Source organism: Epinephelus moara, chromosome 16 (assembly GCF_006386435.1).
Source record: "Epinephelus moara isolate mb chromosome 16, YSFRI_EMoa_1.0, whole genome shotgun sequence".
Lineage (NCBI taxonomy): Eukaryota > Metazoa > Chordata > Actinopteri > Perciformes > Serranidae > Epinephelus > Epinephelus moara.
In genome coordinates, this window is record NC_065521.1 from 41,601,793 (window position 1) to 41,618,529 (window position 16,737).

At 42.7% G+C, this 16,737-nt stretch overlaps 1 protein-coding gene across 3 annotated transcripts in view; it reads left to right on the forward strand.

Moving 5' to 3' along the window:
• Nucleotides 1-16,737, forward strand: part of mical1 (microtubule associated monooxygenase, calponin and LIM domain containing 1) — a 39,153-nt gene that overhangs the window by 7,706 nt on the left and 14,710 nt on the right. For all 3 annotated transcript variants that reach the window (XM_050066165.1, XM_050066166.1, XM_050066164.1), the window contains 11 exons: nt 1,789-1,896; nt 2,035-2,130; nt 2,327-2,482; nt 3,158-3,258; nt 3,532-3,789; nt 5,416-5,531; nt 6,961-7,087; nt 8,886-8,964; nt 9,193-9,340; nt 15,301-15,491; nt 16,539-16,645. In XM_050066165.1, coding sequence (XP_049922122.1) covers nt 1,789-1,896; nt 2,035-2,130; nt 2,327-2,482; nt 3,158-3,258; nt 3,532-3,789; nt 5,416-5,531; nt 6,961-7,087; nt 8,886-8,964; nt 9,193-9,340; nt 15,301-15,491; nt 16,539-16,645 — 1,487 coding nt within the window. The remainder of the gene's footprint in view (nt 1-1,788; nt 1,897-2,034; nt 2,131-2,326; nt 2,483-3,157; nt 3,259-3,531; nt 3,790-5,415; nt 5,532-6,960; nt 7,088-8,885; nt 8,965-9,192; nt 9,341-15,300; nt 15,492-16,538; nt 16,646-16,737) is intronic.

A 16,737-nucleotide genomic window follows, 5' to 3' on the forward strand; every position in this document is an offset into this window, starting at 1 on the left:
TGCTGCTTCTCTCTGGTTTCTGACTGTTGATCAGAAAAATTAAGCAAACTGAAGGCATGACACTGGGCTCTGGGAAATTTTTATGGGGATCTTACTCTAATTCCTGACATTATAAAATCTAAACATTTAAAGGTGGAGTATGAAACTTTTGTGTGTCCCCTTTGGCAGTGAGAGTAATTACACAACACTGTTGACGTATGTAGGTGAGGTCACCGCATCTTCCCCGCCCCCAGGAGCGCTCCCTTCAAGTCTTAATTATTTCTTTCTTAATTAATTGAACGCCAAGTTTCTTTTTTATCTGGAGTAGTCAACCATTAATCAATTAAGTGCTGAGAATATTTTTGACCAGTTTCCCACATAGGTTGATAGTTTAATTTTGTTACTCTTCAGTTTACTACACTGTGCACCACCCAGGCCTGGTGGAAGCTAACGTTAGCTAGTGGCTCTGCTCATGCTGAAGTTACTGCTTGTAACATCATTCTGACCCAACAGCATTGCTGCGGAAATATTGTACCCACCCTCCGGTCTCTCCCCAGGTCACCCCAATGAGTAAACGGCTCAATATTAAGCTGCAGATCCCCTTTAGCGGTGTTGACTACTGTTAGCTCTGTTTGTGCTGTTAACAGTGGCAGCACGGCCAGTGGTGCTAACATAGTAAACAATGCCAAAGGGGGTTTGTGGCTCAAAATGAAGCCACCTGCTCAGCTTTGGGGGTTTCTGCAGCCCTTTCACTATCTGGACGGTTTTACCAGCGGTAATCGCCAATGAAATAGTGCTGCTAGCTAGCTCCCACCCGACTCAGGAAGTCCACAGTGCAGAGCTGCCAATGCTAACAGTAGCTAACTAGGGGAGACGAGAAGGTGTGCAGTGGGCACATGTTTCCACATGTTAATGTGGCTGACTGCCAGTCTGTCAGTTAAGTCAACAGAAAATGAAATAAAATACATTTACATTACTAAACATTAAATTTCACCACCTCTAAATGGATAGCATTTTCAAATGTGGCGCTAAATCTCACTGAGTCAATGGAGCACTGGATTGAAATGAAAGGACACTTGGGGGAAAAAAAAAAAAAAATGGTTAGTAACCAGTTCGTCACGAAAGCAAAATTAACTGATTTCCCTAAGCTGGAGCATCCACTTCAGAAACTTTCTCTAGGATGCTTCTTAGGATTTTCCACCATAGCTTCCACACTCGTAGCTGCTGTCTGTTGTTGCGATCTCTCCCCTCTTCCTGCCCCCTTTAGACCTGGCTGGTTGACATAAAACGCATCACTTCTGGTTCATCAGGGCAGAAAAGACACCACAACTCAGTTATACTGTGAAATACAGAGAGCTTTCCCTGGCTGCTATTGGCTTAATCAGCATTATGTGAACTTGCTTGGCAAGGGCTTGAGTGTACAGATGTTGATTAATGTGTAAAAGTCCCGCGCTCCAGCTTTAAGTCGATTATTAGCCGCAGTGGCTTCTCAAATGTGAGATTCACTGCTCCTCTCTCTGGGTTCTGACTGTTGTTTGGACAGAACTAATTGAAGACATCACACTGGACTCTGGGAGATTGTAATGGGCATATCTCTCTATTTTCTAACATTATAAAGTCTAAACAATTAATATATGAATCTCCTGATTATTTATTTAATTAATCAGTCATGAAAATAATTATTAGTTGCAGCCCCAGGTCTTATTAATTATTATTATTATTATTCTCTTTGCATGATTGACTTTGTATTTTGTATCTTGAATATCCCACATTCACACTTGTTTAATTAATATACATGTGTGTTTTCAGGCATCCGTCAGCTGCAGTTGATTCTATTGAAAGTGTCACTTCTCCTCGGGGTGGAGGTGCACAACGGAGTGGAGTTTCAGGGCTTGATTGAGCCCTCGGGAGAAAACGGTACCAGCAAACACTCTCCACACTAATTATGCTCAGTATATCATCATCAGCTGTTGTTTATATGAACCAATAGTGTTTATACAGCAGCAGCGTGTAAAGAAGTAAAGTTATTTAAAAAGTTTGGTGTGTTTCTGACAGGTTGGATGGCAAAGCTGCAGCCTGCGTCTCACCCTGCTGCATCCTACCAGTTTGACGTCTTCATCTCTGCTGGAGGAGGCAGGTTTGTCCCTGATGGTGAGACAAACACACATTGAGTACTCTTGAATCACTTCTGTTACCACTGTTGCAACCGGAGACACACACAGCTGCAGCTACAAATTTTGCAAGGCCTGGCGGTTACACATAGTCACAAACTTCCTCCAGTAGCTGTTTTCAATAACTGAACTTTCATCAGCCCAGTTTCCTCCCTTCTTCTTTTCCACACTGTCAGGTTTTAAACACAAGGAGCTGAGAGGGAAGCTGGCCATCGGCATCACGGCCAACTTCATCAACAGACACACGGCTGAAGAGGCCCAGGTAGCAGAGATCAGTGGCGTGGCCCGCATCTACAACCAGAAGTTCTTCCAAGAGCTGCTCAATGAGACGGGTAGGAGTCCATATGACGTCTACAGTCACGTTCAGCTGGATGGAAGAGGACATCTTGATTTGCAATGAACCATGTGCTCTTTTACAGTTAACTGTTTAGAAATTGAAGTAAGAAAAGAGGAAACCAGAACATGATTTATGAAATAGAATCACCGAACTGTGACATTTCTAATAAGAATATCAGCACTCTTATTTTTTCATTGTATTGTTGTGCTGTTGAGGCCTCGCTGAATGCAGCCCTCAAGGCATGAAATGAATGTTCACACTGTCGGGTCGGGTTCAATGTGAAGTGTGAAAAGGGTGGCACGGCTGTTAATCTGTGCTCCAATCTTCAGTTAATTTCCTGTGGCAGCGCAAACCGTGATGAAATCCACCCTGCCTTTTTGACCCACTCTGCACTTTCATTTATGAACAAACCGCCCAGGAATTATGTGTCACCTTTTATAACCCTGATAGCACCCAGCTGAACGACTTTTTATCCAGCATGTGTCTCCATCTGCGCCTCCTCCCTACAGTGAATCCAGCATAAAGACATAACCACACAGGCTGATGATATAGAAAAATGTCACTCCTAAATAACAAATGCTCTTGATGTCAGAGCTCCTGATTCTCCTTTTCTCCTACATTGCTTTCTCTCTCCATGTCCACCATGCTCACTCTCCATTTACTATTCCAGGTATTGATCTGGAGAATATTGTCTACTACAAAGACGACACCCACTACTTTGTCATGACTGCCAAGAAGAAGAGCTTGCTGAAGAAGGGGGTCATTAAACAGGTGAGAACAACACATCCATTACCAAGAAAAAGTGTGATTCTTATTGGCACTAGCTGCATCTGTGGCCGGTAAAGAAAAAGATACAAACCAGATGGATGAAGCAGCAGATGCAGTTGCTCCACTGTGAAGCGATAAACTGCCAATCATTTCCTCTGTCTCCGCAGTCTGGCCCATTAGCTAAAGCAGTAAAAACCCATCTATTAGACATGTCATTCAAAGTCAGAATAAGGTGCCATGACTCATCAGATCACACCTCTCACTCTGTCTCTACAGGACTACAGCGATGCGGACGAGCTGCTGGCTTCTGCAAACGTGGATCATGAGGCTTTGAGAAGCTACGCCCATGATGCTGCCAGTTTCTCCACAGGTGGCAAACTGCCCGACCTGCAGTTCGCTGAGAACCATGCCGGCCAGCCAGACGTGGCCATGTTTGATTTTACCTGCATGCACCGTGCTGAGAATGCCTCTCTGGTCAGGGAGAGGAGGGGCAAGAAATTGTTGATGGCTCTTGTTGGAGATTGCCTGGTGGAGGTAGGGCGGCAACATTTTTAGAGATCTGGTGCAAATTCTCATTCACCTTCACAGTCCAGCATTTTGATCTAGAATGAAATGTTTATGTAAAAATATGAATATATATATATACACCAATCAGCCAAAACATTAAAACCACTGACAGGTGAAGTGAATAACTTTGATTATTTTGTTCCAGTGCATTGTTCTGCTGGGAAACCTTTGGTTCTGGCATTCATGTGGATACCACCTGACATGTTCCACCCACTCAAACACTGTTGCAGACCAAGTACCCCCCCCCCATGGCAACAGTACTGGCCCGCCAGCAGGAAAATGCACCATGCCACACTGCAAACACTCAGGAATGGCCCAAGGAATTTGACAAAGACCTCAAAGTGTCAACCTCGCCTCCAAATTCCCCAGTTTCCAATCTGAATAAGCATCTGTGGCACGTGCCATTAACCCACCTCACAACCCACTGGACTAAATGGATCTGCTGCCAACGCACTGGTGCCAGACACCGCAGGACACTCCCAGAGATCCTGTGTCCATGTCTCGACAGGTCAGAGCCAAGTCCGATCCAAGGAGGCCCCACCTTGGATTAGGGGTACATCTGGGGTACCGGCACATCACAAGAATCCTTGAGCAGATTGGGACCTGGGAAATTTAAAAGCCAGGTCGACACCTTTAGCTCTTTGCCACGCTCCACAGGCCATTTCTAAACGGTTTTTGTAATGTGGCATGGTGCATTTTCCTGCTGGGGGGCCACTACCATTGGGGAGTGCTGTTGCCATGAGGGGGGGTACTTGGTCTGCAACAGTGTTTGAGTGGGTGGAACATGTCAGGTGGTATCCACATGAATGCCAGAACCAAAGGTTTCCCAGCAGAACAATGCACTGGAACAAATTAATCAAAGTTATTCACTTCACCTGTCAGTGGTTTTTAGTGCGTGGAGCAGGAACAGATGCACTTGAATTAAGTTAAAAAGAAGGCTGTAGTCATAGTTTTACATATTGTTTAGAAACTTCAGATGATCTTGTAGAATCTGTGTGAAAAATCGGGCAACTTTCTTTTTCTGTCTCATAAGTTTTACTACAGCTTAATGGACAGAATAAATGTTGGCTCTGTACGTTTCTGCAAACCATGGTTACATTACATGTATATGTTATAATTGTAGCGGATACATTGAAACAGTCAATTTCCATTTCAGAAATGCTTAGGTTACCATGGGGTGATGTTTAGGCACAAATACCACTTGGTTATGGTGCGGTAAATATCACATTTTGGCTTAAAATGCCTGCTTTTGGTGGCACTATCCTGGCTGGAAACCCAGCAACAGGTCGCTAAAAAACACCCACGTGTGGCGGCTAAAAGGCCGCTGGAAACACAGAAATGACTTGCCAACAAACAAAAGGTTTCATTGTGTGTTCACCTCGACTGGTAGCTTGGCAGGCATTTTCAGCTCATACACTACATCACTTTAGAAACATTTATATGATCAGCATGACGGGAACAAATGTGATACATCTGTGGTTTGCAGAAACATATCATGCTAACATTTTCCTCTGACAACTGGGCTGTTTAATGAGTGACATGCTGAAATTATCTTAACATGTTACAGTGAGTTCTTCTCTCTGTTCTCTGCAGCCTTTCTGGCCTCTGGGTACAGGTATTGCCCGTGGGTTTCTAGCTTCTTTTGACACAGCGTGGATGGTGAGGAGCTGGGGCATGGGGGTCCCACATCTCAAGGTCCTGGCTGAGCGGTGAGTCGGCTTCATAAAACTGCAGCAGCACATGACACAGACAATCACATTTCATCCTTACGTCATGATGCAGCTACTTTCTGTTTTTTCACTACTTGCCATATTTCTGTTTGCTAATGCAATACAGTGTTACTTTCTGTTTTCCAGACACACGGTGAAAAATACAGGCTCTACTCTTAGTACAGTATTTTATTATATTTTAGGAAAACTACATATTTAAACATTTAGAAAAAGAGTGGAGGCCACTGCAGGTATTGAATATAAAGTGTAAAAATATAGTTTCAACATTCATTAGTATGCCTGTGGATCTCCTCATCAGCAACACTTCCCATCCTGAGATAATTAGTGTGATGAGTAGTTGTTTTGATTGCATAGTATAAGAATTATTTCAGCGTGATTCCATGATGTGACAGGAATAAAACAATGAGGCTTCTGGTGTTTGAAGGATGTCAGGTGTGCCTGTGAAATGTGCCAAATTTAAGACTCTAAAGGTAGAAAATCTGACGACGAAACCTGATGAGAACACAGAATAAAGTGTCAGGAACCTCTCTGGTTATTTTCAACTAAATTAACACTGGTCATTTTTCACATAGTCCAAAATAAAAGGGTGTATATGCAGATTAATTATTCAAAACATTTTTTACATGCCCGTTACTTTGAAGAGTTCTGTTTCTGTTCATCTAGCCCACGGGTCGGTAACCTTCACCATCAAAAGAGACATTTTTGGACAAATAACAACAAAAAAATTTGTCTGGAGCCACAAAAATGTTTGAGCCGTATAATGAAGGCAGCACAGCCTATAAAGTTTTTATTACTAAAAGGTCTAAATGGGCATTCGTTAACGTGTCATAATTTTTTGGTAAATTAACATTTCAGCTTTGGTGGAGAAAGCCAACAAATCTGTCCATGCAATATTAAATTCTTTATTTTCCTCAGAGGCTTTTCCTTCTTTGGATTTGGATTTGGATTTCATATCCTAGGCTAGCTAGGGAGACTCAAGATTAGCCACTGCTAAGGAGGTTCGGCAAAATGTAGAGAAAAAGGCGCCTGGCTGTAGACGTACGATGAACATTTCATTTGACAAAATTTAAAAACATTGTTTTTACATGGCATATGGGTTACGCATTCTTACAGTTGGAGAATGTAGGAATCACTTTAGGCCTGTGACACAGATAAATGAAAAAAAAATTCATTCATTTTTATATAGCTTTTTGTCAAAGCCACATGGAGTCACTGAAGAAGGGCTAAAGAGATCCACAGGTTGCCTAACTCTGATCTAGCCTGAGTCAAAAAGATGAATTGTTGAGTGATCTCTAAACTCATCACACTCCTCCTTGTCCTGTTTCATTTCAACGTATCTCTGTTGATTATTTTCAAGGTTGTTCTTTTCTCTAAATGCCTCCATTCTCGTTTCTTACCAAACACACAGAGAGAGTGTCTACCAAGTCCTGTCCCAGACGACGCCAGAAAACACCAGCAAAAACTATGCTGAGTACAGCATCGACCCCAAAACGCGGTACACACGTGTCAACCTCTCCGCCATCAAACCCAACCAGGTCAGGACTGTTAGCCGTTATTTACCCAACAGAGACTTAAATCACAGTCGCTTTAATCTGCAGGGAGGTCACTCAAGGTTGCAGATTACAGTCGGGTAGACACAGCTCGTTAAAGTAAAGCAGTGTTTACATTCTCAACGTGTGAAACTGCGAGTTGTTTTCTTCAGTTTTAGCTGTTTGATAGATTCATTTCTTCGAGCAGACAAAAAGTATAATTATGTGAAGGTCTTGGATAGTTTACAGTTAATTAAAAAAAAGTGTTTTGGCATTAAAGGGTAACATATGTTGAGTCTAAATGACTAATGGAGACAATAATTTTGAGCATGGTTAAGCACTGAGAGTGACCGCTGGAGCTGCAACAACCAGGCTGCAACATAATCCCTGTGCGCAACTGTGCACCGTCAATTTACATCCATTAAAAGTGCTTGTTTTTGCCACTGACAGGCTCAGATTGTCAGTGTCTGAAAACATTACGGTAATGACCCTACTGAGAAATTAAACATGTCTTTTTCGAGGTCTCGTTCTGAAATCTTTCAAGACATAGGTGCTAGTGCAGGGATGTCCAAACTTTTGGACCAGCTGCTTCTCACGTCATACAGGTAATTAAAAAAGAAAAGCACAAACAAACGAGACAAACACAACCGTTCCATCTATCAGTGAAAAAGTATTCAAGTTTCCTCTGTTCCTAAATGCACCAGCCCTCTCTGTTGACTACACTTCTTTGTAATGGCTATGTCTGCAACCTAGCAGGGAATTTCTGTTGTAAAATAACCATTCATTTGCTTGTTTACCATCTGTTTATGACCACATATTAGTTCAGCCTGCGTGGTTCCTACTTGGTGCATGTCTACAAACTGTATGACAGCAAAGTGATCTTGCTTGAGGAACCGATATTGTGTGGTGGGCCACATGTGGTAAATTTTGAACAATGTTGAAAATTGGTCAGTTGGCCACGGTCGGCCTCCAGGCTGGACTTTTGATATGTCTGTGCTGGTGAGAGCTGGAGAGAGGAGTGCCGGGATGTTGGAGTACAGAAAGTGGAGCTTAGTGTTCTCTAAGAGATTGTCACAGTTATGGCTGAATATTTATCTGATTTCAACAATGTAGAAAAGTCAGTGAGATTTCAGAATGAGACTTCTCCTTGAGCTAGACTTGGTTACACCAAAGGTTCCCAACTGGTGGGTTGCGGTCCAAAAGTGGGTCGCAGGTATATTCTGAATGGACCGCAAGTGACTCGCGAACGTGTCAAGTTTGTGAAAACATTCTTTATTTTGAAGTTCAGTGAATTTCCAGCACAAAGCTTTTATTTTGAAGTGCTGTTTCCTGCTGTAGAGTGAGTGAAACTAGCTCAACCACATGACCAAACACAACACTGAATATATGAAACTGTGGACCATGAACTAATGACCAAGGAGAAATCTGGACCCCGTGGCTGGAACCACTGGGTTACACACAAAAACAAACAGACTGGATTAGCGGAGGGTAAAGAAAAACATTTAATTTCTCTGAAGGGTCTTTTCTGTAATGTTTTCAGACACTTCTAATAATAACCTGAGCCTGTCAGTGACAAAAACGAGCACTTTTAATGGACCTAAATTGTTGGTGCACAATTGCCCGTAGGTATTTTAAAATACTTAACTTTAAAAATGTGTACATTTTTATAAATAGTCTTGAGCAGAGTATTGTCCATGGAATGCTTTACAGATCTTGTTTTGTTCCTTCTTGATAAACTGGTGACAGGTTGCTTTAGTCTGTGATCTCTGAATGCATTGACTGATCTACCTTTGGATTTCTTTAGGTGCAGCACCTGTATGATGTCGATAAACTCAGCCCATCAAGCAAGAAACTGAAGAACAGGTTGTCTCACATGCGTCAAGGTCAGCTGCTCTTCATTGTGCAGCCACTTGAGGCCTGTGTGATGGTTATATTCAGCTGTGTTGAGTGAAGGAGGAACCACTCTGTGGTCAACATTGACACATCGTTAAAAAAACCCAAATCACTCACGCTGTATTTACACAGCACAGACGGACATATTTATGACTGTGAAACCACACCACTGTGGTTGGTGAGTGTTGTCTGATGAATTGTCTCTGTTGTCTTCTCAGATTCAGTCAGTGGTTCAGAAGAGTTGTTGAAATGGTGCCAGAAACACACGGCAGGTTATGAGAATGTGAATGTGAAGGATTTTACGCAGTCCTGGAGGTCGGGACTCGCCCTGTGTGCTCTGATCCACCACTTCCGACCTCATCTCATGTGAGTTAGCTTGGTTTTCGTCTCATACTCAGATGCTGTTAATTTATGTTAAGCTGTAATTGTGTGATTTGGCGGTTCTTTGAAAGAACTTTGCAACAGGTATTTACATCTGAAGGGACACTTCACTCGCAAATCAAAAACACATATTTTACTCTTACCTGTAGTGCTGTTCAGTAGTCAATCAATCAATTCAATTTTATTTATAAAGCCCAATATCACAAATCACAGTTTGCCTCACAGGGCTTTACAGCATACGACATCCCTCTGTCCTTAGGACCCTCACAGCGGATAAGGAAAAACTCTTGGTCTAAATTGTTTGCGTGTGAGTCAGCGAGTGTTTGAGATATCTGCTGTAGAGATGTCTACCTTCTTTCAAATACAATACAACTAGATGGTACTCGGCTTGTGGTGCTCAAAGCGCCATAAAAAAATACATTTGATAAACTCAACAGCCATGTCTCTTTCCAGAAAACGCGACCTGGTTACTCAAGATATGCAGTTTTATGTAGGAACTATTTTCTCTCTATTGAACTACACCCACAAACTGTATCACTGTGCAGAAGGAAGCATGCATCTACTGCTAGCTCACCCAGCACCGCTGAATTAGCTAACGTTACAGCTCAGCCGAGGACGCCGTTAATGCTTATATCTCACCATATTTATTTGTTTTTGCAAATTAATGAATCTGTTCTGATTTTAGTACTATATAAAAGGGCTTTATTGTGAGGATATTATATTGTTTTTAAATGACAAAGGCGACACAGTCTTAAGCTAATACTTGTTCATTGTTAAATGTAGAATACAGAAAGACAATGGGGCACAGTAAGGGACGTAGCGTTTAGTTGAGTCTGGTTGCTAGGATACAGAATATCCATGGAAGTAAAAATGTGGGCACAAGGTAGAGTACTTGCGCTTCGGGAGAGAGGATAAACCAACCAGTCTGTGTGGGTTCAGGGTTCATTAATTGCTCCTGCACTGTTGTTATTCAGGCAGCATGGTGGTGCAGTGGTTAGCATTGTTGCCTCACAGCAAGAGGGTTCCTGGTCCAAACCTGTGGGCGAGGAGCCCTTCTGTGGAGAGTTGCATGTTTGTCCCATGTTTCCTTTGGGTTCTCCGGCTTCCTTCCACAGTCCAAAGATATGCAATGTAGGTTAACTGGTGAATGTGAGTGTGAATGGTTGTCTGTCTCTATGTGTCAGCCCTGTAATAGTCTGGCGACCTGTCCAGGGTGAACCCCGCCTCTTGTCCAATGCCAGCCGGGATAGGCTCCAGCCCCCCCGCGACCTCTAACAGGATAAGCGGTTACAGAAAATGAATGAATGTTGTTATTCAGCAACTTGACTTTTCGTCTTTATGGGTAAAAAGTGATGGTAACAAGAGGCTGCAGCGTTTTACCCAAAGTTGAATATTTTTCAACTCTTGACAACCAGAAAAAAAGGGGGCAAACATGCAGCACTCAGTGCAGAATAGATGCCCAGCACTTGGACTCATTGCTGGCATTTGTGGCAGTGTTAATTTGTGACGCTCCCCTGAAAAAAAAGAAAAAACATCAAATAGCAGTCATAGCGGTGGCTTGCCATCCCTTGCTGTTGGCTTGTCAATAGTGCGGTGTTGCAATATGGTGGTTATCGCCCTATTGTCTCTCATGCTTCCTTCTGCAAAATGATACAGTTGGCGGGTGTGGTTCAGATGAAAGAAATAGTAACTGCATGAAACTGCTCACAACAAGGTCTGTGGATTATTCATTCATTTTCCACAACCGCTTATCCTGTTAGGCAAGGCAAGGCAAGTTTATTTGTATAGCACAATTCAACACAAGGTAATTCAAAGTGCTTTACAGAGACATTAAAATCAACAAGACACAATTTAAAACAATAAAAACAGTCGATTAAAAAGGGAAATAGAAGTTGAGAAAATACAGTAACATAAAATAAAAACAGGCTCAATACATTGAACAGTCAGGATAAGAAAAGAAGTAGAATAATAAAAGGCATAAATCAGCAGTGTGTAGTTAAAAAGTACAGAATCAGAATCAGAATCAGAAATACTTTATTGATCCCCGAGGGGAAATTATTTATGTTACAGGTGCTCCTTGCAAAGTAGAATAGTAGAATACAGCAGCTAAGTAATTAATCTAAGAGTACACTTCAGTAAACAATAGTGTTTTTAGCCCTGATTTAAAGGAGCTGACAGTTTGAGCAGACCTCAGATCTACAGGAAGTTTGTTCCACAGGTGAGGAGCATAATAACTGAATGCTGCCTCACCTTGCTTGGTTCTTGTTCTTGGAACACACAACAAACCTGTTCCAGATGACCTAAGGGGTCTGGATGCTTCGTAGGGAACCAGTAGATCAAGCATGTATTTTGGTCCGAGACCATTTAGGGCTTTGTAGACCAGCAGTAAGATTTTAAAATCTATTCTTTGACTCACAGGAAGCCAGTGTAGCGATTTAATGACCGGTGTAATATGGTCCAGTTTCCTGGTGTTTGTAAGGACTCTGGCGGCAGCGTTCTGAATCAGCTGCAGCTGTCTGATTGATTTTTTGTTAAGGCCTGTAAATAAGCCATTGCAATAATCCAACCTACTAAAAATGAATGCATGAATAAGTTTTTCCATGTCTTGTTTAGACAGAAACCCCTTAATTCTAGCTATATTTTTCAGGTGGTAATAGGCAGATTTAGTAATAAACTTTAAATGGCTGTTGAAGTTCAGGTCTGAGTCAATAATAACACCAAGATTTCTGGCTTGATTTGTAGCTGTCAATGACATAGAGCCAAGGTGGGCGCTGATCTTTGCCCTTTCATTTCTAGGGCCAAAAATTAATACCTCTGTCTTTTCTGGATTTAGCTGGAGAAAATTCTGGCACATCCAGTCATTGATTTGATGAATACAGTTACTCAATGAGAGTAAGGGACTGTAGTCGTGTGATGACACTGAGATATAGAGTTGTGTGTCGTCGGCATACGTATGATAGGAGATGTTGTGATGTTCCATAATCTGGGCTAGGGGTAGCATATAGATGTTGAATAGAAGTGGTCCGAGAATGGACCCTTGAGGAACCCCACATGTGATCGTAGTTCGCTCAGATTCATGGTTACCAATTGACACAAAAAAGTCCCTATCTTGTAAGTAAGATTTGAACCATTGTAGCACAGTGCCGGTGAGTCCCACCCACTTTTCCAATCTGCTAAGTAGTATATTATGATCAACTGTATCAAATGCAGCACTGAGATCTAGTAATACCAGGACAGAGGATTTGCATGCATCATTATTCTGATGAATATCATTTAAGACTTTGATAAGTACAGTCTCAGTGCTGTGATGTGGCCGAAATCCAGACTGAAATGTGTTAAAAAGATTGTTTTGCATCATAAAAGTATGGATTTGCTGAAAGACAACCCTTTCAATGATTTTCCCCAAAAATGGCAGATTTGATATTGGCCTATAGTTACTAATTGTTGTGGCGTCCAGATTTGATTTTTTTAGGAGAGGTTTTATTACTGCAGTTTTCAAGGCCTGGGGAAACTGGCCTGCTTTAAGAGAAGTATTTATTATCTGCAGTACATCTGGAGCTATGCAGTTAAAAATGGTTTTAAAAAAGTTTGAAGGCAGAATATCAAGGCAGCATGTTGTGGGCTTTAATTTTGAAACCGTTTCTGTTAGAGTTGTGTAATCTAGGAGGCTAAAATGTCCTAGATTAACCGGAGGACAGGAAGGCACAAGTGTTATCATTCCTGAGCTGGAGCTGCACACTGCCTGTCTTATCTGTAATATTTTGTTTGTGAAGAAGGCTGCAAAGTCATTACATGACTTGTTAGACAGTAGTTCAGGAGGGAGTGATGCTGTGGGGTTGGTCAGTCTGTCCACTACAGAAAAAAGTGTGCGGGCATTATTACTGTTTCTATTGATAATCTCTGAAAAATATGATTGCCTTGCATTCTTCAGTTCCTGGTTATAGTTGTGAAGACTCTCTTTATAAATGTCGTAATATACCTGGAGTTTGTTTTTTCGCCACCTGCGTTCAGCTTGTCTACATACTCTTTTGTATTCTTTAACCAGTATGGCGTTTCTCCAGGGTGCCTTTTTCCTACCTGACATAACTTTGGTCTTAATTGGGGCGATAGAATCAATAACAGTCATAACATTGGAACTAAAACTGCTTACAAGGTCATCAACTAGAGCTGAGGGCAGGGTTTGTGATGGTGTAAAACCCAGGGTGAATAATGCACAGGTGTTATCATTTATATAACGCTTTCTGATCACCTCTGCTTCACTTTTCATAGGATTAGCAAGGGTGGTCATTTTGAATGAAACACAGTAATGGTCAGATAAAGCGACATCGTTCACCACAACCTCAGAGATATTAAGACCTTTGGAAATAATTAGATCTAATATGTGTCCTCTGTTATGTGTTGGTTCTGTGACATGCTGAGAAAGCCCAAATTTATCCAGAATATTTAACAGTTCCTTAGCACACCCATCTGTAAGATTATCAACATGAATGTTAAAATCTCCCACTAAAACAACACAGTCAAAATCCATGCACACAATAGACAGCAATTTGGCAAACTCATCAAAAAACCTTGCATCATATTTGGGAGGTCTGTAGATGGTCACTAAAATTGCTCGACAGGGGGATTTTAACTGAGTGGCAACATATTCAAAGGAGTCAAATTGACCATAAAACATTTGCTTACACTTGTGCACTGTTAGGGGGTCACAGGGGGCTGAGGCCTATCCCAGCTGACATTGGGCGAGAGGCAGGGTTCACCCTGGACAGGTCACCAGACTATCACAGGGCTGACACATAGAGACAGACAACCATTCACGCTCACACTGACATGGAGAGAACATGCTAACTCCGCACAGAAGGGCTCCCTGGGTTTGAACTGAAGAAGTTCCTGGTACTATTTGGGGGGCAGGAACTTTACAGGAATGTCCTCTCGCTCGGCCCTCTCAACCGCCGTGTCTCCACTGAGAGGGAGGAGTAGGAGGAAGGTTCCTGTAAAGTTACCGGGCTCTGGATGTGACGTATTCGTTGCGCGACCATTTTGACCAGGGTGACGTGGCAAAGAAAAACAAAGAAGAACAACAACAAAGAAGAAGAAGCAGAAGTGCGAAGCAGAAGTAAGAAGAAGAAAGCAGACGTAAGAAAGACGATTATCAACATGGAAAGAGCTGAGGTGGTTGCTGGGTTTCTGACGTGTCTCTTTGTTTACATGGCGGTGGAAGCTATAAAAATGTGACTCCTCGTCTGCTGAGTTTGAAAAATGCTGGCTATTTTGTCGCTTTCTGTTGACATCACATCCCGCCTTGAGTATATCCAATCAGCACCAAGTAAACCCCAAGCCCCACCCAGGAGTTTTTCAGGGCCGTTCTGTGTACCTACTCCAAGGCAGGGACTTGTTTAGCCCCTGTAAAACTTCCGGAAGTCCGTCCTTCAAGGGTGGTTCCTGCGGTGGAGACACGCACCAATGTCCCCGGCCCCGTAAAATTACCCCGAAGTTCCTGCGGTGGAAACGGGCCATATTATGCTGCAACAATGCTAACCACTGCACCACCGTGCTGCGCCAGGTCTGTGGATTATCTTGGGTCCACCGTGCTGCGCCAGGTCTGTGGATTATCTTGGGTAACCAGGTCATGAAGTCTGCAAAGAGACTTTGCCGTTGAGTTTTTCAAATGTATGTATTTGACACTTTGAGCACCACAAGCCGAGTGCCAACTAGTTCCATTATATTGGAGAGAAGGCAGACATCTCTACGGCTGATATCTCCAACACTCAGCAACTCACACCAAAACAATCTACACTGATAAATAGCACTACAGGTAGGAGGAAAAATATGTATTTTTGATTTTGGGGTGAACTGTCCCTTTAACACATATAATGGTCATCTCTGCTGTGAAAAGACCCCCATAATTAAAACTGTAAAGTAATTCCAGCTTCTTATTTCCTCCACAGTGACATGTCCTCCCTGGATGAGTCCAACACTGTTCACAACAACCAGCTGGCCTTCAGTATTTTGGAGAAGGAGCTGGGCGTCCCACCGGTCATGTCTGCCAGTGACTTGGCCAAAAGTGGTCAGATAGACAAGTTGTCCATGGTTCTGTACCTCACACAGGTCCAAAGTGCCTTCACTGTGCCAGCAAAAGGTAAAGCCTGTATTATCAGCAAGGGTAAAGGGAATGTCAAACCGAGGCGTAATTATAAAAGCCAAAAAAGCACTTTGCAACTTAGCACGGTTAATGTTTTCATAATTTATAATGCTATTTATGCTCTGATATATTCCTGAATATAGCATTTGGTGACAGCAGTATCTATCTTACGTAACTTGGTTGCTTAGACACTGCACAGCATTAGCATCACCTTAAAAGGGTCAGGTGCCTTCCCACTGAAATGTGTTTGCTGTTGAGAAGTGATCAAATCGCTGCTGTCTCTTTAAGAGCATATTACCCAGAATTCATTTGGCTTAAGTGGCTAGTGCTGTGCTCAGAGCCCAGCCTCTACTGGTTGTGCTGCTCTCCTGCACTGAGCCAGCCCAGCAGCAGCAGACAGAGCAAACAGTCACCGTGTGGACCTGGCTTATCAGGTCTGATGGGACTAGCGTCTCTTGCAGGGGATCTACTATTCCTGCGCTGGAGGAGGATTGTCTTTGTAGCAGAGGTATTTTTACAGTCTTTGAAGCATGAGGAGTTTGTGCAGCTTGAATGTGAGCTCAACGTTATGAGGCAGTGAATGAGCTGAAGAGGGTGTGATATACGCTCTCTGTGTCTGCGATGCTGTGCTGCTCTGCTTAGGATCCGCTGACTGATGTGCAGGCAGGAGGGAGCTGTCATTCTCCGGTAACCTTATCTGAATGATGAAAGGGTGGGAGTGGTAGAGCAGAGCAGGAGCTGAAGAGTTTTTATGTGGATTGACAAGTTAAATTCAGCTGCTGTGGCGATACAGAAAATACAAGTAAGAGGGATTATTTATATTTCTGACAGAGTATCCAACATAAAAGGATGTACCTTGAAGATATTTTAAATAAGAAGGCACAATCAGAGTATTTGAAGCAGCTGCATGCAGAGATGCAAGTAGGCCAACAATAACGCTCAGGTGTCTTCAGGTTTGCAGCCTGGCGTAATGGTTAGACAAACTGAATTTGGTGTGTGTCCCTCTCTGACATTTTTCTCACTCTCATTCTCTGTTGGCTACAGACCCTGCAGCCTTCCTGCCGTCGTCCAAGCCTCTGACTCTCTCCCAGACACAGTCAGCTGTCTTTTTCCTGAACAAGCTGAAGCACAACTCTCTGCAAAGACGCAAGGTACGCCCACTGTGACAGCGAGTTCACTGTTTACACAGCACAGAGAAATGTTTGATAAAGATATTTTCAAACACGCTGGCCTGTTGGCTGGA